This window comes from Artibeus jamaicensis, unplaced genomic scaffold (assembly GCF_021234435.1).
Source record: "Artibeus jamaicensis isolate MK-2021 breed Jamaican fruit bat unplaced genomic scaffold, CSHL_Jam_final contig_1715, whole genome shotgun sequence".
Lineage (NCBI taxonomy): Eukaryota > Metazoa > Chordata > Mammalia > Chiroptera > Phyllostomidae > Artibeus > Artibeus jamaicensis.
In genome coordinates this window covers 23,789-44,325 of record NW_026521335.1, presented here as the reverse complement: position 1 = coordinate 44,325, position 20,537 = coordinate 23,789, and the positions used below count along the sequence as shown (strand labels likewise).

Below are 20,537 nucleotides of genomic sequence, written 5' to 3'. Positions count from 1 at the left end.
GTCACCCTAGACTCCCCTTTCACTCTTGTTGATCTCTTCTAATTATTTTCTGATTTAATAGATCTCAGATCAACTCCTTCCTTTCCATTATCACACCTCATTTCTAAGTGAAAGTTCCACTTTGAGTTGTAGCTGATGTGTCTTCAGTCTCCTATGCCAACCCACTTAAACACATCAGTGCCCACAGTGCTCTTTAGGATGCTCTTCCTCAAAACTTCAATGACTTCCTACTGCCCAACCAGATGCAGTCTAGACCCTTTAGCCACAAATGGTCTAGAAACATGTTAATCAAACTTTTTTCCTTGGTATCTATTTCCACATTGAGATCATCAGAAATTTGCATATCTAGACATTACTTAAGCGCTCCTCAGAAATACGACATCATTTGGAAGTCTCTATCTTCTGTATTCATTTCTCCACCCTTATTCATTTCCTAGGTTATCACCTTTTCACAGCTTTAGTGTCTTCTTTTTTCCATAGATTTTTCTTACAAATTCAAATCCTTTTGGAAACACACAGGTCTAACACATTCTGTCAGTATAAGATTCAAATATGTCTGCACCTCCTGTATTGTCCAGTCGGTCACCCCCAGTCTAGTCTCTATGCCTTTGTGGGGGCTCTTCCCCTTGTCTGCTACACTTTTCCTTTCCAGTTTAATTCTGTGCTTTCCTTTAAAGATCCAACTAAGTCACTTCCCTACTACCTCCCTAACTTCCCTAGGCTACAGATATCTTTCTTCTCTCAAGAATATTTGTAACTCTGATTCAACATGCCATTAATAACAGCAATACACCTCATATGATAATTTCTTTTAATGTACAGTTTTATTTCCAACTCATAGATTTGGTGGTTCCTTGGTTACAATTTAACATGAAAGGACTATGCAGGTTTTTTTTAAATAGTCCAAGGCAAAAGCAGTAGTGATTCTACTCTTTCCTTGGGTTAGCTTTGATCTGAAATGAGTTGCTATTTCCAGAGAATAATGTTTGTGCCGGCTGAATGGGAGTCCAGTGGTCCTCAACCCTTGTAAATATTGAACTGTACTGAAGGAAGGTGGCCCCAGGAGTTCCCCTCACCCAATCCGCTGGGCTCCTGGTCCTTGCTTTCTTGGGGTTCAGGAGGTTCCTCGAGTTTTCTTGCTCCCACCCAGGCAAGGGGGGCTTGCGTCCAGTTGAGGGTTCTCCCTCCACTGGGCAGGGGTCCGCGCCTGTATGGCCAGCGCGTGAACCGGCCCAGCTAACTCCTCGGACAGCGCAGCGTGGACCAGCCGGTGCCGCTGCAGGGGACTCAGTCCCTCGAAGCGAGAGCTCACCACTGCCACGCGGAAATGCGTCTCACTACCCGGTGGGACCGCGTGGCCGCTGCTCTCGTTCCGCAGCTCCAGCACTTCGGGGTTCAGGGCCTGCTCCAACTTCGTGCGAATGGCGGCTTCGATGGGGCCTACGATCCCGGATCCCGAGTTGCCCCGGGACAGACAGACGCGGCCGGACATGGAGAACAGACGCCTGACCAGCTGCCCACTCAGCATCGGCTATCGTAGAGACAAGAGCCAGCACAGTGGGAGTCAGGGCTCCCGTCCGGTGAGAGCCGCGTCCTCCACCCACCTACTCTCGAGGTCAGACAGCCAGACCCCACCCCTTTCCTCTGTGTGAAGTCGGGGAATTTGGCCGCCGCTCGCAAGGGGAGGAATAGAGAAGGCCCGCGCGCGAGGCACGCTCGTTAATAAGGGGACGAGGTTGCAAAAGCAAGTATGTGCAACTCCGGGATTTGGGTTGGGCCAGGGATCCCTCTGAACCCCAAGCTAGGCCCTTTCTACCTTCGATTCAGCCTTGGCTACAGCAGTCTCGGAACTGGTACCTGACTCCAAGCGTTCTGGGCGAAATGCGGCCCTATCGTCCTGAGTGTGGCATGCTGGGAAATGGAGTCCTCGCTGCGCCATAGTAGACTGGGCAGGCGCTAGTGATGCCTCGAGGGCTCACGGGAATTGTAGTCTGATTCTTCCGACTCGTGAGGTCGTTGGAGGCGTGCAACTCCTATCCACAAAAAATCCCAAAACAACACAACAATAAAAAACAAAACAGAAACAAAAAACAAAAACCAGGTGATCCCTGCGCAATTGGGTTTGGGATTATTCGATATATTTTATTGCCCATCGTATAGCCCAACTCCTTTATTTTATCTGTGAGAAAATACAAGTGCATCCCATTTATTGAGCCCATAATGATTGTGGAAGACCAGTTCGGCAGGCTGGGGAATAAAGCAGACACTCTTCTCAAGGAATTTACAGATCACTGGAGTAGATGGACAAGTGAGCGTTCAACTACTAAGTGCTATGATGGGACTAAGAACAGGGTGCCAAGGAGGCATGTCACTCAGACTGGGAGGCACAGAGAAAACTGAATGGCTAGAGCAAGCTAAAGGTGTAGAAAGAGAGATTTAGGCAGAGGGAATTCTAGATGTTGTGGCTTCCTTGGGATTTCAATCAAATGAACTAATGAATGCCTATAGAGGGCTGGCATCATTATTATGCTTGTTGCAAAGACAAATGAAAGCTTTGCAAGCAAGGGGTAAGCTCTTTAGGGCCGCCTGTAGTCTTTGTTCCTAATAAAAACATAGCCATAATAATATTTACTGTTTTAGTGAAGGTTTGTTATGGCTGGATGAAGACTTTCAGAAGCTTTCAAGTACCTAGAGATTATGGGGGCCACCTCATGTGTAGTTAAAAGCAAAACAAATAGTAAACTAATCTGTAACATGAAGATTGGGATGCCTGACAAAAGACTCATTCTTCCTCCACCCTGTGATTACTTCGATATTTGTTCATTAGAAAAAATTAATTTGTGTTTATTGACCTAAAATTTTCACTTGAGAAATTTATAAATCTTAAGTGTACAGCTTAATGTTACACATCAATATTCATGTCAAGATACAGAAAATTTCGAGCACCTTTGAAGTTTCCAGGAAGTCAATACTACCCTGTCATAGTTTCATTATTCTTACCTTTCTCATCATAGATTAATTTGGTCTATTTTTGAACTTCATATAAATAGAATCACATAGTATGAATTCATTAGTGCTGCCTTCTTTTGCTTGACATTGTGTTAGATTCATCCATTCGTGTGTCAGTAATTTCTTCACTTTCACTGTTGTGTAGTATTGTAGTTATGTGCATATACCACACTCTTGTACATGCTTTTTGTGGGATGCAAACATTCATTTCTATTTGGGGTATCTCCAGGAGCGGAATTGCTGGGTCATAGGGTAAATCCAATGTTTATCTTTGAAATTACAAATTCATTTAAAGAGTTTTTAGGATGCCCCTGCTTTCTTGGTACCAAGTACTGTTCTAAACCCAGAGAGTCGGGCTCTAGAATTTGGGATCTTAAATTAAGCTCTTCTGCCTCCTAATCCAGTGTTGGGCCTCTTGGATTCTAGGCTCTGCTCTAGGTTGTTTACAGTTACTTGTGCTCACTCTAACAACTCTGTTATGGTATGGTGTATTATTTTTATTTAATTGACAAGCTCCTATTGTATCTTCCATCATTCTGGCTACCACAGTCTACCATTTACAGTTGGCATTCGGAGAGAGATTGTTGACTAAAGAGAACTATTTTAGAAAAGATGACACTGATTCTTTAAGAGTATTGTTTTATTTATTCACACCAAAACATTTTAACTACCCTATTAAGAGCCAGATAGAAGGAATTAGGGACTCCTGATTCAAAGAAGAAGAAGTCATGTCTCTCCCTGAGGTGGTCACAAAAAGGAGATGAGACCAAGGTCAAAGCTCAGTACAGAGTGGTGCTATCACCAGGATGTGAGCAAAGAAATCTGAGGCTGTGTGTGTGGAGTTGGGAAGGCCTCGTGAAGGAAGAGGTGATATCTGGGCTGAAATTGGAAAGATGTGGAGGATGTTGCAGGTCAGAAGAAGGATGAAGCATTCTAGCTGGAGGCAACTAACTATATGTGCCTTGACGGGGAGCCGTGGAAAGGCCTTGCTCATCCCCTGAATGGTGAACAGTTCACTACGGAGGAGGCTGGGTGGTATTGGGGACGGGTGGAGAGAAAGGGAAAGGGAGAGGATTGTAGTTGAATGGTAGGATGTAGCTGGAGTGCAAAATAAATGTTTGATTAACTAGATTGTTTGGGAAGGAACTCAGTTGCCTTTGGTTAAAAATCCCAGAGGTGTTAAGGAAATAAGATCCAGCTTGGTTGTTAGTGTTGGTGTACTACTTTTATAAATGGTCTGCTATGTTTTATTTTTTAGTAGCTCTTGTAAGGATGTTGGGAAAGGACCTCTGGGGAGAAATAGATAGTAATTGAGTGTGGGATAATTCAAAGGTTATTGGCCTATCTACACTTATCTAATAAGGTTTTGTCGTTGGATGGAATCTAAAGTATTATCTAAATTATCTCTGTTTCTCACAGAGGAAGAAAGCAGAGCTGTGTGTAGGTTAAGTGACTTCGTGAAGCCCAGTGTCCAGTTAGTGAAGCAGAATGAATGAAGAGATAAAGAGCAGTCTTTGACTCAGGCAGGCCTGGGTTCTAATCATGTCTTAGTAAGTGGCTGTGTGACTTATGGCAAGTCCTTTAACTCTTTATTTGTGAAACATGCAATTTTATCTACTTCCTAGGTAGCCCTCAACATAGGACTTTTTACCTATAAGAGTTCAGTATAATCTCTTTTCCTTTTACTCTCCCCATTAGCACAGGGTCACTGTAATAGAAGTGAAAAAAAAATGCATCAGAGCTCAGAGAGAGGGAAGTCAGCTGGTCTCTCAAGCAGGGCTTTTTTTTTGGGTGCCAGAGTTGTGGTAGGCACCCCACTATCTTGATTCAGATTCTGTATTTCTGAAAATTTGACACTATCAGAACTTCTAGAGTTGACTGACTTCTTGGGAAGAGACTCACATTAACAGAATACACAAGAAACCTATGAATAGTACAGAATGCAGATTTGTTAACTTCCAACAATAGATGCATCTTTTATAACTGGTTCTCCTCAGCCTCATATTTTTTCTTGCAATAGAATAATCAGAAAGTTGCTAATTGAACACAGAATCTGAGCTAAGGGAGTTGGAAAGTGTTCAGAAATAGTTTACCCAGGCTGTGAGAGCAAGGCTGATGCTTTCACAACTAGGGACCCTCCTATAACAGCCCAAACTTTTGTGTCTAGCTGACATATATGGTCACTGTTGGAAAAATACAACACATTTTTTACTGTGATTGCCCTTTTTAGACTGTAAGTGGACTATACCTATTAACACACACATCTTCTGAAATGGTTGGGTGAGAATGATCTTCAGTTATATTCTACTACTGAGGAAACATGCCCATCGCCTTTGATTGGATTTGAGTGTTTCACAAATCTATACCAGCACTCTTACCAGAGGTAATCTCTACAGGTAGCTGATATTAACTAATTTAACTTCCAGAGTTTAGAATTCCTTCATTTTCTAGATGCAGCGCAGTACTGAGTTCTTTGTACTAGTCTGTATTCTGTATACCTGTAGCCTGATAGGGAGCATGTACTCTATAAAAAGGTGAAGATAAAATAGAACATCAGAAAAGGACTCAAGCAATAGAATTTGTCTGTTGTCTATAGCATTCCACCTCGTGTCCTGACAGGATTCTCAGGAAAGGGTGAAAATGGTGTGTAAGATGTAGAACTCCCAGGGATGGGAAGCTGAGGAGGAAGAAACAGAACTTTCAGGAAAGAGTTCTATGGAAGGCAGGTGGAAGATCAGGAATCTGCAAACAAATCTTCAGGGTCTGTTGCTGATCTGAGAGAGGATGATGGAGCATTCAAGAGGAGTGTGGAGGAAAAGGCTGAAGAGTTGTTAAGGAAATAACTGGATATGCTATTGAGATGCTGGGAGTAGTCCCGGCTTAGGGACCTGCAAGATTGTTGGTGCAATTCAGGAAAACAACAAAGAAAGGAGGATAGGCATTGTTTGAATAAATTCGCGTTTGTTTAGGTTGAGTAGATGAATTGAAATAACTAGTGAGCAGTTTGGTGTAAGGCTTGGAGTTTCTGCAACAAGTTTGGTGTTTTACCTTGTTGACAGCGTGAAAGTGGGTAAGATTCTTGGAAGAGAATGAACAATGCAAGGGGTCGGGAGGGAGGCAGAGCTCGGATGGCCATGCAGATTTAAGGATGAGCAGAGGACTAACTAGGAGCAGGACAAGGCGAGTGGAGGACATTTTGAAAGCCAAGGGAGCACGTTTGAAGGCGGTATCAGACGCCTCCTGGAGGCCAAGAGGAGGCAGACCAATTTATTGTCGCCCTCACTCACTGGATTCTGCGGAGGGTTGGGGTGGGGCGAAGGCACACCGCAGGCAGAGACTAAATTGAAGAGATAGGAAGTTGCCTTAGTAGTGTATATTCTTTAGGGGAGTTTGGCGGTGATGAGACCCAAACGGTAGGATTTGGAGGACAATTTAGGGCTCAGGGAGATAATCAGCCTCCTAATCCCGTACCCCTGAGCGGGAGTAAATGCATCTGCTGGAGGCCCTCTGCAGTTCCTTTTGGGTCCTTCCTGGGATTTCCCTTCCAGCTCTAAACAAAACAACAAACCAAAAAATCCAACCTACTACCCTAAACTGAAAAAAATGCCACTCAGTAAAGAAAAGCAGCAAAACGTCTTGTTTGAACTTCTCTTTAAAAATTCTGGCATGCAAATAAAGGGCTTTAATGTAGGTCCCAGCAATTGGTAGGTAGTTAACGGAATTCGTCATTTCCTGGTATTGCCGGATGCAAACGAAAAGTCTGCCTTCTGCTTTCCCACTGGCTATTGGATAGCCAATCGAACTACCTCCCTTTACCCCCTCCCTGTAGCTCTTATAAATTACATCAAATTGATTATTCTTGACGCATCTTTCTCATGGTCAAACAAGGTGTAACTGCTTTATTTTAGCTGTGATGTCAGCACGCGGAAAGCAGGGAGGTAAAGCTCGTGCCAAGGCTAAGTCGCGCTCATCCCGCGCTGGTCTCCAGTTCCCAGTGGGCCGAGTGCATCGCCTGCTGCGCAAAGGCAACTACGCCGAGCGCGTGGGGGCTGGCGCGCCGGTCTACATGGCGGCCGTGCTGGAGTACTTGACCGCCGAGATCCTGGAGCTGGCGGGTAACGCCGCCCGAGACAACAAGAAGACGCGTATCATCCCTCGCCATTTGCAACTAGCTGTGAGGAATGACGAAGAGCTCAACAAGTTACTTGGAGGTGTTACCATTGCCCAGGGCGGCGTCTTGCCCAATATCCAGGCTGTCTTGTTGCCCAAGAAAACGGAGAGTCATAAGCCTGGCAAGAACAAGTAACTGGGCCTGACACCACACCAGCCCCACCCCAAAGGCTCTTTTAAGAGCCACCAAAGTATCAAATGAAGGGCTGGTAACAGTTAAGTAGCGCATTAGCTCTTTTTTTGAAAGATTGGGTGGCTCTAAAAAGAGCCTTTGGTCTTTGGTTTGCTTCTTCAGCATTTATTTACTTTTGGCCTTGTGGCTTTCGGTTTTCTTTGGTAACAGAACCGCCTGGATGTTAGGCAAAACGCCACCCTGGGCAATGGTGACTTTGCCCAGCAGCTTGTTAAGCTCTTCATCGTTGCGGATGGCCAGCTGAAGATGACGAGGAATGATGCGCGTCTTCTTGTTGTCTCGGGCGGCGTTACCCGCCAGCTCCAGGATCTCGGCAGTCAGGTACTCTAGCACGGCCGCCATGTAGACCGGCGCGCCGGCCCCCACGCGCTCGGCGTAGTTGCCTTTGCGCAGCAGGCGATGCACTCGGCCCACTGGGAACTGGAGACCAGCGCGAGATGAGCGCGACTTGGCCTTGGCACGAGCTTTGCCTCCTTGCTTCCCGCGACCGGACATAGCTACAAAGCGAAGTTAAAACCCTTAAAACTCACAATCTTGCAGCCAAACCGGATTGAGAAGTCAGCAATTAGAAAGCCTTTATAAGCTTTTCTAGGGGTGGGGTCAGGAGCACGTTTTTCATTGGTCCTAAATTGGCTCCAGAAATAACCAATAAGATCAAGAGCTGATGTTGTCACTCAACTATTACTGGAAACGCGAGGTTCCCACATAGACCAATAGAAACAAAATGCTGCTGGAGCCCTAATTTGCATACGGTGGTTATAAAAGGATCAGGCCCGCCTCTCATCTTATTTCTATCCTTAGCTAACCCGTGTGTAGTGTTCCGCAATGCCGGAGCCTGCGAAATCCGCTCCTGCGCCCAAGAAGGGTTCTAAAAAGGCTGTCACCAAAGCCCAGAAGAAAGATGGTAAGAAGCGCAAGCGCAGTCGAAAGGAGAGCTATTCCATCTACGTCTACAAGGTCCTCAAGCAAGTGCATCCGGACACTGGCATCTCATCTAAGGCCATGGGCATCATGAACTCCTTCGTCAACGACATCTTTGAGCGCATCGCCGGCGAAGCATCCCGCCTGGCGCATTACAACAAACGCTCGACCATTACGTCCCGGGAGATCCAGACTGCCGTGCGTCTGCTGTTGCCAGGGGAACTGGCGAAGCATGCTGTGTCTGAGGGCACCAAGGCCGTCACCAAGTATACCAGCTCTAAATGAGCTCCAATACCGGGACGAGCCGCTCGCACGAGTCGCTGGCTGCTTGACTCTAAAGGCTCTTTTCAGAGCCACCCCTCCTAATCACCACAAAGAGCTGTGTACTATTTTCTACTCGCCCAATAAGTTATTAGTTGAAGGTCACGGGATACGATACACGTAGCTGTTTTTTTTTTTTTTTTAACTTTGACTACGTTCCTGGCGCATGATTGGCTTTGCTCTTTGAATCCAGGGCGCGTCTTTAACCCTTTCCTGTGCATTTGTTTTCCTATGAGTCGGTAAGAAGTTAGAACCTGCTCCACATCCTCTATTCTTAGACTGTGGTGTCTTGGTTCCTCTCTTGTGTATGTTTCATCGCTATTTTAGGATGAAATGATCTTAACTCTCTTCGCTTAAGGAAGGACTCCAGCACACAACCAAGCGCACGTCCTGTAAACACTACGTCACAAACCTGAAGAATTTTCCGCAGGGTTGGATGGCTGCTTTGGTGCTGGTCGATAGTTTTGCGCTGCGGTGTGGTCTTCTGGGGACACCAGCGATTCTGGGCACTTAGGGTGGGGTCTGTGCTACCAGGTTCCACCCTTTCTCTGGACAACGATGACATTTAACAACATGGGCCGTTCCGAAATTAACAGATGCTGGTTTCCACTGCTCACTTTGGGGCTTTGAAGTCCCTATTGTTTCTCATTTGTGTGGATGATTTTGCATTTAATTTCCTTAGAACGCTCTGGACTCAGGCTACTTCAAGGTACTGGTCATTTAGGTCCGGGCTCCTAAGTCACCTCTTAGATTTCCAAGACACCCACTCAGGACTTTGGGCATCTCTTTCCTTCCTGTCCTGGTCCCTCACGATTTTATCTTCCTCCTAGCAGCCATCAGAAATCGGATCGGTTTGTTATGTTTTTGTAGTTTCTATTTTGTTATAGTTTTATCAATCCCTTACAGAGACTGCTAGTCGGTTTCCGTTATATCGTCACCATTATTAAGTGCCTGGCACATAGCGGACACTTAAACACTATTAGTATTTGTTTTCTTAGCGCACCCCTTAATCACTTCCGTGGATGGATGGGTGCGGTTCATTTCCATTAGATGTATGTGAAAACAGGATAAAAACGGAAATGTTTTTGGAGCTCCTTCCCTAAGCCTCCGTGGTCACTTCGGGGCAACAGCTGGGGGGGGGGGGGGGAGGAGGCCCTTTTGAAGATTATTTTTGCCACAGAGGAGATGGCAATGGTAGGTCTTCTCTGTTACGGTTCTCAATTTAGTGCCTTGGATTTTCATTAGATTGAGAGCACTGGTCTCTGCAAAGACCCTCTCCCTTTTCTGAACCGCCCTCGCCTCCACCCCAGCCAGAACTCTGTTCCACACGGAGATGAGGTTTTAACTTACATTTACCAGTCTCTTTGCTTCTCAGGAGACGATGTAAGACAGGCAAGGTTAATAGCCCTTTTATAAACGAGGTTGAGACTGGTCATGCAGCTGACATGGTCCACCATTTTATCCTCAGATGCAAGGACAACTGCATTTTAGTTTTATTTTGTTGAATCTTTCCTTCCAAGCCTTGCTTGATTTTGCTGCTAAAGACACTGAGGATCTAATCCGTTACACAGCTCTGCTTTTGACTAAGTCCTGGCGTCTATTGCAGGGGTTTCATGAATCCAAATGGACACCAGACATTTTCATAGACTTAGTAAATATTATGTTTCATGTATGTGTGTTTTCAAATGTGTGCTGATGGTGCCGTTATCGATAAAGTCACCAGTTAATTTAGCATTCTTTTATCTGGAATATATAAAAAATACATTTAAAATTATGTTATCTGCAGTATTTCTTAACTAAATGAAATTGGCATAGAGAACCACTACTGAGTCTTTGGAAAAGCTGGGTGCCTCTACTTGGAGCATGAGTATTTACGAAACATCAGCAAACTTCTAGCTGAGAGGTGGACTGAGGCTTGTCATGAGGACTTTGTTAATGCTTAGTAATTGAAAAATACGTGACAACAAATGATCATTATAAACAAAATAAAAGAAAAATTACAAAGTTTTAAATAAATATTTATTTATTTATTTTTAGAAACAGGGGAAGGGAGGGAGAAAGAGAGGGAGAGAAATATCAGTGTGTGGTTACCTTTCTCGCCCCCCCCCCCCCCCCCCCCCCCGGCAGCCTGAAACGCAGACACTTGGGAATCGAACCACATGCAACCCTTGGGGTTGCAGACCAGCACTCAATCCACTGAGCCACACCAGCCAGGGCTGAAATTTTAGCTAACACCCACAGAGCACTTATATGTGCTAGCTAATGTCTTAGATCCTTTACCCATGTTGATTCATTTAATCCGCCCAAGAGTCTCACGAAGTAGTTACCGTATTATCTACCATTTTATAGATGTGGAGACTAAGGCACAGAGAGGCTTCTCTTCAGAAACTCTCCAGAGAGTAAACTCCTAGTTAAGTGTTTAAGAGCCTTGAGAAAGTAAGGTAACTGTCTGAAAACCTGGGTCTCTCTCGGGATTGGGGGTCGGTGGGGGCGGAATATCTATGGTTTAAAATTAAAATCAAAAGAAATGTCACCAGCTTTATTCTCTTCAGGATACACCCTGAATGTGTACCTATGCTGGTGGTGGCGGCGGCCTTGAGGATGGGGTTGCGAGCCTCCGGTTCTCTACCCCAGAGGCCATAGCTCAACTCCGTTTAGCTTGTCCCGCAGCGGTAGGGCTCCTCAGCTGGAATCCCTTCACTAACATTAGAGAACCTTGGTTGCTGGTTATGGGCTCCTCCTGGGCACGGTGTTTACAAGGAAGGAAGTTACAGAGTGAGGGAGAGGGTAGAAGTGGCAGAGCTTGGTATTTTAACTGCAGAGGGGAGGGAGCTGGTAATGCTGAGGTGAATCTTCCTAAGGAACCTCTGAGCACTTCTTTCTCTGGCTCAAACATTTGGAAACATTTTCTGATGTTGGGGCTAATAACGATAGTTGTTATAATAATTGCTTATTCTTACTGAGTACCTGTTTTTTACGTTATTATTATTATTATTATTTTGTTTTTTATTTTTGGGTTCTGTGCCCTCTTTAGAGCATCTATGTACCTAGTCTTCTGCCAAGTGGTTTACGTGCATTGCCTAATTTAATATTTACAGCCACCATTTAAGACAGTTTCATTATTATCATCCTTATATTATGTATAAAGGAGAATGAGTCTTGAAGAGAACTTAGATACGTTGTCCAGGATCGTTTGGGGAATAAGTTGTGGAACCGCAATCCAACGCGCTCTTTGAAAGAGCTTGATATTCAAGGCCCTCAACGATCTGCTTCTTCCTTTTTTGATTTTTCTGCTCTAATTAAAATGGTCTGTTCATCATCTAAACCCGTGTGCTGTTTCCCTGGTCTAGACTGAACCGCCTCTTCCTAGCTTGGCCAGAGGTTTCTTTTAAGCTGAGGCTGTATCTTCCAGCTCAAATGGCACTTCATAACTTATGCTCTACCATACTTACCTCTACTTCAAAATAGCAACTTCTTACTGAGGTATAATGGGCATTCAATAAACTACACATGTTTAAAGTATAATTTGCTAAGCTTTGACATATATCTGTCTATGAAAACATCACTGCAATCAAAATAGTGAACATATCCGTTGCCCCTGCCCCAGTTTCCTAGGGTTCTATCAAAATTCTTCCCACCTGCTGGCTTCACCAATGTCCTCCTTTGCTCCCATCCCTGTCCTCTGGCAAACACTGGTTTGATTTACCTAATTATAGATAGTTTGCATTTTCTAGAATTTTATGTAAATGGAATCATACACCATGTATCATTCGTGGCTTCTTTCACTCAGCATAATAATAATAATAATTATTTTTAAACATTTTATTTTATTTTTTAAAGATTTTATTTATTTATCTTTAGAGAGGAAGGGAAGGAGAGAGGGAGTGAAATATCAATGTAAGGTTGCCTCTCATGCGTCCCCTACTGGGAACTGGTGTGCAACCCAGGCATGTGCCCTGACTGGGAATTGAACCGCGATGCTTTGGTTCACAGGCCTGATCTCAATCACTGAGCTACATCAGCCAGGGCAGCATACTTATTTTGAGAGTCATTCATATTGTTGCATGTATCAGTTCATTTTGTTTTTATTGCTAAGTAGTATTCCATTGTGTGGCTACCCTACTATTGTTAATCCACTCACTTGTTCATGAATAGTTGGGGTGTTTCCAGTCCTTCCTCCACTTTTAAATGCTCTCCATCCGTGCCGTGGTGGTTCCAGAGATGAACGTGATAAACCTCTGCCCTCAATTGGGAAGGAACTCAGATGGGGGATCAAACACATACACAAATACTTATTCTATTCTACTCGGAGAAAGTGGTAGGGGTTCACGTCTGTTTTTTTAGACTCAAAACTTCTCTAAGTCAGGGATTTTCAATGAGTGTGCCACAAGAATCTTTAAAACATGCAATACCTGACTATTTAGTCGGGAGCACTGACCTCTTTTCCCTCAGATGGTCAAATAAAAAAAGGACAACCGCCAACCGTCTGTTGTGAATGAGTCAAAATTATACCTATTTTTTGGTCAGATCTGCAAAAAACATACTTTTTTGATGTGCTGCAGAATCTCAGTAGTTTGTGTGTGACAGAAGATGAAAAAGGTTGAAAAATCATTGCTCTAATCCATTCCATCCTGCTGCTGGAGTAATCTAAAATGTAGATCCACCCCATCTGCTCAAACAAGCCTCTAGCGGCCTGCCTCACTGCCTCAGTTTGGCCTTCACAAGAAAAAAAGGAAAAGAAAAATGTCACACTTTATCAGTAATGCTTATACAAAAGGGTTTGAAAATGTTGTCTGGGGAGCTCTGCTCCTTTAAGAAGGGGACTATAGAGACCACGTGGTGGCTAATGAATCTGGCACAGGAAGCAAGCCTGAGGGGCAGCTCTGCTTAGGTTTCAGAAACTGACCCTTAATGGGGAGATTGTCCCTGTGAGGAGGCAGACTAGGTTTAACCATTCACTTAATACGTATCTACTAATTTGGTAAATATTTATTACCTATTAAGTTCTATAAGAAAGGCTCTCTAGGACCAGTCTTCTTCACTGACTCCTAAGCATTGTTCTGTATATCATTGTGTTATTCTTTTATTCAGTAATCACCGAGTATCTGGTAGATACCAGGCGATCTACAGGGCAGTGGGGATACAAGGGTAAACACAATGGTGTGGCTTCTGTCTTCTTGGACTTTTAGTGGCTAGACTTGAAGATGGATATTACACCAGTGACTATAATCAAGTGTGACCAAGTGTTAGGATGGGAGAAAGTATAATTTAACATTGGTGCTGATAATGAAGGCCTTCCTGAGGAAGGGACTTTTAGAATGAGATCTAAAGAGGCTGGGAAGAAAGAATGTTCCAGGCAGTGGGTGACATGGGCGAAGGCCTGAAGGATTGTGAAAGACAGCAAGCTCAGGGAGACAGGAGGAATGGCGAGCAGTGTAGTGTGCATCCTTTTGAGTGAGGATTCAGAGGCCAGGGTCTTTGGGTCCCTCAGTCTATCCTGACCAGCTGCAGATCAGAATCTAGGGGGGAACTGTAAAGATAAATTAATCCTGGAGGAACTGCTAAAACAGAGTGCATGCTTGGTAGAACCTAAGGAAAATGCTATCTGTTGGTCTGGGAAGGAGCGGCAGGGGTGGCAGTGGTAGGGCACACGAGGAAGCTTCCCAGGCTGAGCTCTGCAGACTAAACAATAGGCTGACGCACTAAGGGAATTTATCTGAAAAGAAGAAAAGGTTTTGCTAAGTCATGGGAGTAGTGGGGAATTTCAGATATTGGGCAGCCCAGAACAAACTTGTGCAGCTAGAGGAATAGCTAATGAGCATCTAATTAAAAACCAGGGAAGGTTTATAATTTAAGAATTGGAAGGAGGTTTACCATTATAATTTTGTCTTTTTTTTTCTGAATAGCTAATTTTTTAAAAAAGATTTTATTTATTTTTAGAGAGGGGAAGGGAGGCGGGGAAACATCAATGTGTGGTTGCCTCTCCAGCACCCCCTACTGGGGACCTGGCCCACAACCCAGTCATGTGCCCTGACTGGGAATTGAACTGACAACCCTTTGGTTTGTAAGCTGGCACTCAATCCACTGAGCCACAACAGCCAGGGCTTGAATAGCTAATTATAGAATAAAACTTCTCCATTGTTCGTTCTGGATCAGATGGTATGCCTGCCACTTTGTGAGAATTGCATCTTTATATATCTCCAAACACTATCACCAAGCAGAGCCCGTTGTCTGCATTTTACAGGTGAGATTAAGCATCTTGCCAAAGTTGTGGAGGTAGTAAGAGACAGAGCCAGGACTCAAACTCAAATCTGTGGCGTTGCGCTTAGTCTCTGCTTCTCTGTACTATATGACACATGGGCATAAGTTTCATTCTGAAGGCAGTGGGGTGGAGGGTATAGAGATTGTAAAGCTTGTGCTGAAGTGACGAGCTCAGCTCTGGCTTGTGGGGAGGTTGTCTCCACCTGATGGAGTCAGGCGGGGAGTGGGTAGGCAGGTAGAGAAGATTCCAGTGAAGCAACAAGGCCCTCAAGCCTGTGCATTATGAACTTCCTGTCACTTCCCCTCTTAGCTTCCAGTACAGGCTCTTCGCTTGGTGCTTTCTGCTTAAGAATATGAACTTTGAGTCCCAGCACTTTGGTCAGAATCTCTGGCCCTTGCGCTCATTAGCTGTGGGAGCTTTGGCAAAATACTCCAAGCTCCCTTGTCTGTAAAATAAGAATGATAAATGCCTGCCTGCCTTACAGGGTTGTCATGATGATTAAAAGAGAGATGAAATACAAAGTATAGTTAGAAGTGACTGAGTTTAATGAACATAAGTGATATAGGGTGAAATGCTCGCTCTCTCTGACTCCAACTTAACTCTAGCCTGCCTTTCCACCATGGCCTTCAGGCAAACAGCTTCTGCTGTATAGAGGAATTCTGCTCGAGACTTGAACTTCTTGGCAAAGATCTGCAGGAGCCTCAAGACTGGACTCAGATCAGCAGGGATCACTGGACGAGGAACAGAGATTTTCAGAAAATTTGCATTCTTCCTTAGAGCCCTGTTGGTGCCTAGATGACACATACCTCTTGCTCCACCTTTCTCTCTTCCCTTGACATAAAAGAAGCCTGAATTCTGGACCCTCATAAGATGAATTTGTGGATGCTTTAAAGCCCCCATCTTCTTGAGCTGCTGCCTTCTTGGTCAATAAACCCTTCCTTACTCCAAACCCTGACGTTTTGAATGTTGGCCTTTAGAAGCAGCAGGTCCATGACCTTGAATTGGTAACAAGTTGTTATCAATATTTCTGAATGTGCACGCACCCTGCTTTGGGCATGCCCACTTAGATCTCCTTTTTGAGCAAATTTTCTTTCTCCTAAACTAAGAGTCCCCAACAAGACTTTCAACCAGGGGAGAAATGGGCAGCGGCATCTTGTACTGGGCTAATCCCCTGAACCTGTCTCCAAGGCCCCCTTTTCTCTGACTTCCCAGTGGGCCGATGGCAGCCCTGTCTTGGATCAAAGCTTTCCTGCGCTATTTCTACAGAGCCAGAGCAGCCCTACCTAGGCTCTCTCCTGTTGCTTCTTCTATCCTGGGCCCTTCCTTGTTTTACTCTTCCTAGCTTTAATAAATGTACTTTCAAAATTTAAAAAACCCCAGCATTTCTGAATGTCGGTGCTTCATATGGCCCTGTTGATACAATCCTTGCCTCCTTTGGACATATTGTCTTTCCTGGTGGTACTTATCTCTCTCCAGCTACCCCACTTCTTGGTGTTCTCTTGATCTATCAGCCCAATGAGTGCTTGCCCAGGGTTCTTGCCTCAGCCTTCTCTTCTCCCTGACCCCTGGGTAGATTTTATCAAACTCCCTGACTTCTTAAGTGTGTGCTGAGGGCTTTTCCCGAGTATCTCCAGCTGAGCTCCTTTGCTGAGTAGATCAATACCCCGACTCCGGGTGAATGTGATTTTCTACATGGATAACAGGAATCTCAACTTCAATGTCAGAAGAGCCTTTATGCATATAATTGGTTCCAAAAGCATTTTTTTTCTCTGAATTCTCCACCTTAGTGCAATCTTTTGCCATTTCCCGGAGCTCCTCAGGTCAAAGAAAAGCTCCCTCATCTCTTGAAATTCTCCAAATGCCTACATCACCAAATCTTGTCAAATTTACCTTCTACGATGACTTCAAATCAATGACTTCATCTACTTTCACATCTAGCCATTGCCTTAGCTGATGCCACCATCAGCTCGAAGTCCAATCAACAATACCAATCCCATGGCAGACTTTTCTTAGAGACAGGCTGGGCATGACAGGACTTTTTAAATTAAGGTGAGTTGTTCTTTGCTTGCTTTTCTTTTCTTTAAGACTTTCTGAAAGTGGGAAATTACTTACGTACCTGAAAAAATTACCTTTTGATACTGGCATAAAAACAAGATTACGTATTACTTAGCCCTACTTTCAAAGGCATCCCAAAAGTCTCCTATTAGGCCTAGGAAGTTGGGCCTTCACAAGATGGTGGCAAAAATATCAACTTTGTCCTGTTGCCAAAAAGGTGTCTGAGCTGTCGGTAATACACCTGTGGCAATTTGAGAATCCCCGAAGAAACTGGGGAATTCCTTAAAATCCAGAATATACTCTCAAATGAGAACCAGATTTTGTAGCCTACCTAGGCCTACAAAAGGGTTGAAAGTTGGAGAGTGAGCGCCCAGGCAATTACTTCACTACTGACTCTTCTTGCTCTGTTTTGGGAACTGTGACATAGGTTGCCTGGGTTGTTTTTCTTCAAGGCCAGAAGGTAAAGATTAGGGAACTGCCAGAAATCACCTGAGACCTGTGGAAGCTGCCTGATTATGTGGTTGAAGCTGCCCGAAGTCCCCCTCCAGTGACCTCAGGGGGAACTTTTCTCCTTGTACCCAGACGATGACAATCTCCAGCCAAGGCGGAGCTCCTCCTCCATTTTCTGTCCTTGCGATCTACATTGGGCTGTGCCCTTGTCTGCGTGATGTGCCCCGATGTCAGCACGGCAGTCCCTCCTGCTTCGGGGATGCTCCCCTGTGTGATCCTTGCTCCCGTTCCTTCACTTGGGATCGAGGTCCTGCTAACAAAATAAACTTGGCGTGGTGTTTTGGCTCCATTGGGGAACAGATTCTGTTGCCCTAACTTTATCTGGGGGGACAAATCCCCAAGACATGGCTGCTGACAGGTTAAGGCAGCGGTGCCCTGCCCAGGCCTGACCCTCTGCGGGGAGAGAGATATTGGATCAGACAGGCCACAGTTCCTCAGAAAGTGAGTGTGCACACACCCATTTGTTTGCATTGCCTAGTATTTCCTGGGCTCTGTGTGTGGGCAGGGGGCCCAGTGAAGCCAAGTAGAGGACCCTTCCATGGTCCCATGGTCAAGGCCCTGGAAGAGATCAATGATGCAGACAAGGCCCTACCCTTGAGAGTCTCACCTTTGACAGCAAACAAGGAAAAACCAACCAGGGAGGGCCTCCACTGTCCCACAGTAGCAAGGGACTGGGCCCTAGGCTCCCCGGTGCTCCTGCTTCTCTGCTTTCTTCTACCACTCTCCTTCCTCACCCTGTGACCTTCAACTGTTGTGGCAGGAAGAACAGAGGAGAAGGGCAAAGGTAGGACATAGCCATTTCCACTAAGTGGGGAGACCCCTGAACTGCCTTAGCTGTGACAGTATATGTGCAAGTGGTTGTCAAATCTCAGGACCCCAGGAAGGTCAAGACCTTGGAAGGTCTTTGGCATTTTGAATTTTCTGTTTTAAATCCGATTTAGTATCAGTTCAGGGAGTATGGCCCTAGGAGGAAGGGCCCTGACATGGAACTGCACAATCTGGGCCACTGATGGCTCTCATGCTCTGGAATATCATCCACTCTTGAGAATTTCAGGCAGCACCTTTGTAAACAAACCTCAGTGGGTGAGATGCACTGTGAAGGTGCTGGCGCCCCCCAGCCCTGAGTCATTGCTGCTTCTGCTAGTAACTCACAAGCACGGATCCCAAGCACCCCATGGTGCGTTGTGGGTCTGGGTAGGGAATGAGGCTCTGGGCAGAGATCAAGAGGGCATATGTTTGCTTTGGGTGCCATCACCGTAACAAAGCATAGCAGACTAGGTGGCTTCAACAAAAGAAACTCATTTTATCACAGTTGAAGAAGAGCCCAATGAACTGCTCCTTGGGTATGAGAAGCACTTCCTTTGTATTGACCTCCAAGAAAGGCGCCCTGTCTAGCAGGGGTTACAGCACCAAAGGAATACCAGGAAAAGGCGAAAGCAGATGGTTTCTGGAGTCTTTCACCTATGAAATAGGCTCGCAGGTGGCTGCCCTCTCACAGTTGTCCTTCTGTGCTGTCTCTGTTCGAATCCCCTCCCTGCTTCTCAAGAAGACACGGCTCCTGTTAAGTTTGGGGCCCATCCCGATGATCCCATCGTAACGTACTCGCCTCTTTAAAAGTCCTGTTTACAAGTGCGGTCACATGGTGTCTTCCACCTATACCCAGAAAGTGGAGGCGAAACTCAGGCATTGTGGAGACCTCCCCCTACCGCTCCCCCTCGCCCCACCCCTACCCCCACCCGGGCCCGGTCGGTGCTCTGGAGATGGGCTCGGAAACTGCTTTTTTTCCAGCCCTTCGGTGTCGCCCAGGTTCGGAGTTTGGGATCCTCTCGTTGGAATTAAACCCGGCGCTGGTTCTCTCGTCTCTTCCCTACCCCTGGCCTCCATTTGCCATTCTGGTCTTTTCCCCCAGGAGGGGAAATGTTAATGCGCCCGGGGAGCGGCCAGATGGAGAGAAGGGGTGTGTGTGTGTGGAAGGGGGGGAACAGCTGCGGAACTCGGAAGCCGCGCCTGGGATCTGCCTGTGGGTAGACAGGGTCCGCTAGAGGGCGGCGTGGGGAGTGGGGGAAGGGAAAGGCTAGGCGAGGAAAGCAATGAGAAACTGTGGAGGGGCGGGGACCATTTCGCGCGCTCTGCGGCTTTCAATGCGGTCCGATGCTCTCGTATATCAGGGGCCGAGCTGCCCTCACCAGCCACGAGGCTTGTGTGGTCAGGTCGCAGCCATCATGTCTGGGAGAGGCAAGGGAGGTAAGGGCTTGGGCAAAGGTGGCGCGAAGCGTCATCGAAAGGTCCTAAGGGATAACATCCAGGGCATCACCAAGCCGGCCATCCGCCGTCTCGCACGGCGTGGGGGAGTGAAGCGCATCTCGGGCCTCATTTACGAGGAGACCCGGGGCGTGCTGAAGGTGTTCTTGGAGAACGTCATCCGGGACGCTGTGACCTACACGGAGCACGCCAAGCGCAAGACGGTCACTGCCATGGATGTGGTGTACGCTTTGAAGCGGCAGGGACGCACCCTGTACGGCTTCGGAGGCTAGGCCGCTGCTGCAGGCTTTAACGTGCGGCAATCTCAAAGGCCCTTTTTAGGGCCACCCATGGAGTCTTTGGAGGAGCTGGGTACTCTTTTTGTGTGTGTGTGTGTGTGAGAGAGAGAGACCTTGCAGCTGGGCCGCTCAATCAACTGCCCCTGTGCTCTGCTACGGTGGCATGTCAGGAAGCAGTGCTTGTGAGTCACCCGGTGTCCTATCCCGAACAGTGGGACCGAGGCTTCCTCTGCCCCATTGCAGCTGTGCAGCGGTGTCCGGACCTCGGTGTCGTTGACTAGTGAAAGGCGCTCCACAGCAATCCGTGTGCGGATTCAGCCATTCAGGCCAGTGCTGCCTTTGCCAGTCAAACTTGCTATTTCTCCAGTCTATGTCCGCATAGCAAAGTCCCTCAGGGACGGGGCTGGGGGCCTGGGGTTGAGGCGGGAACCTCACCTTCTCGCCACGTGAGTCACCCTAGCCTCCCTCCTGCCTCCCTCCTGTGTCCGGGGCGCGCTTTCGCTTCGCTTTCCCGGCTAAGGTGCTGGGGTACTGGTCGCCCGCGAGGAGGTTCTCC

At 46.3% G+C, this 20,537-nt stretch overlaps 5 protein-coding genes across 5 annotated transcripts; 3 read left to right on the top strand and 2 right to left on the bottom strand.

Annotated features, from left to right (window-relative positions):
* Positions 1–794: 794 nt before the first annotated feature.
* BOLA1 (bolA family member 1) lies at positions 795–1,927 on the bottom strand. Its single transcript, XM_037166883.2, has 2 exons — positions 1,817–1,927; positions 795–1,531 (listed from the first exon to the last, which is right to left on the bottom strand). Exon 2 carries the CDS (start codon positions 1,526–1,528, stop codon positions 1,115–1,117), a length of 414 nt encoding a protein of 137 aa, XP_037022778.1. The 5' UTR covers positions 1,529–1,531; positions 1,817–1,927; the 3' UTR covers positions 795–1,114.
* Positions 1,928–6,922: 4,995 nt separating this feature from the next.
* On the top strand, positions 6,923–7,340 carry LOC119065754 (histone H2A type 2-B). The gene has a single exon (XM_037167910.2). The coding sequence runs from the start codon at positions 6,923–6,925 to the stop codon at positions 7,313–7,315; it is 393 nt and encodes a 130-aa protein (XP_037023805.2). The 3' UTR covers positions 7,316–7,340.
* Positions 7,252–7,908, bottom strand: LOC119065765 (histone H2A type 2-C). The gene has a single exon (XM_037167920.2). It carries the CDS (start codon positions 7,865–7,867, stop codon positions 7,478–7,480), a length of 390 nt encoding a protein of 129 aa, XP_037023815.1. The 5' UTR covers positions 7,868–7,908; the 3' UTR covers positions 7,252–7,477.
* Positions 7,909–8,179: 271 nt separating this feature from the next.
* On the top strand, positions 8,180–8,660 carry LOC119065747 (histone H2B type 2-E). The gene has a single exon (XM_037167902.2). The coding sequence runs from the start codon at positions 8,198–8,200 to the stop codon at positions 8,576–8,578; it is 381 nt and encodes a 126-aa protein (XP_037023797.1). The 5' UTR covers positions 8,180–8,197; the 3' UTR covers positions 8,579–8,660.
* Positions 8,661–19,649: 10,989 nt separating this feature from the next.
* Positions 19,650–20,408, top strand: LOC128628188 (histone H4). The gene has a single exon (XM_053670436.1). The coding sequence runs from the start codon at positions 19,664–19,666 to the stop codon at positions 19,973–19,975; it is 312 nt and encodes a 103-aa protein (XP_053526411.1). The 5' UTR covers positions 19,650–19,663; the 3' UTR covers positions 19,976–20,408.
* The last annotated feature ends 129 nt before the right edge of the window (positions 20,409–20,537 follow it).

Coding starts and splice junctions, on each gene's coding strand:
- BOLA1 (XM_037166883.2), bottom strand. CDS start 1,528: ATGCTGAGTGGGCAGCTGGTCAGGCGTCTGTTCTCCATGTCCGGCCGC.
- LOC119065754 (XM_037167910.2), top strand. CDS start 6,923: ATGTCAGCACGCGGAAAGCAGGGAGGTAAAGCTCGTGCCAAGGCTAAG.
- LOC119065765 (XM_037167920.2), bottom strand. CDS start 7,867: ATGTCCGGTCGCGGGAAGCAAGGAGGCAAAGCTCGTGCCAAGGCCAAG.
- LOC119065747 (XM_037167902.2), top strand. CDS start 8,198: ATGCCGGAGCCTGCGAAATCCGCTCCTGCGCCCAAGAAGGGTTCTAAA.
- LOC128628188 (XM_053670436.1), top strand. CDS start 19,664: ATGTCTGGGAGAGGCAAGGGAGGTAAGGGCTTGGGCAAAGGTGGCGCG.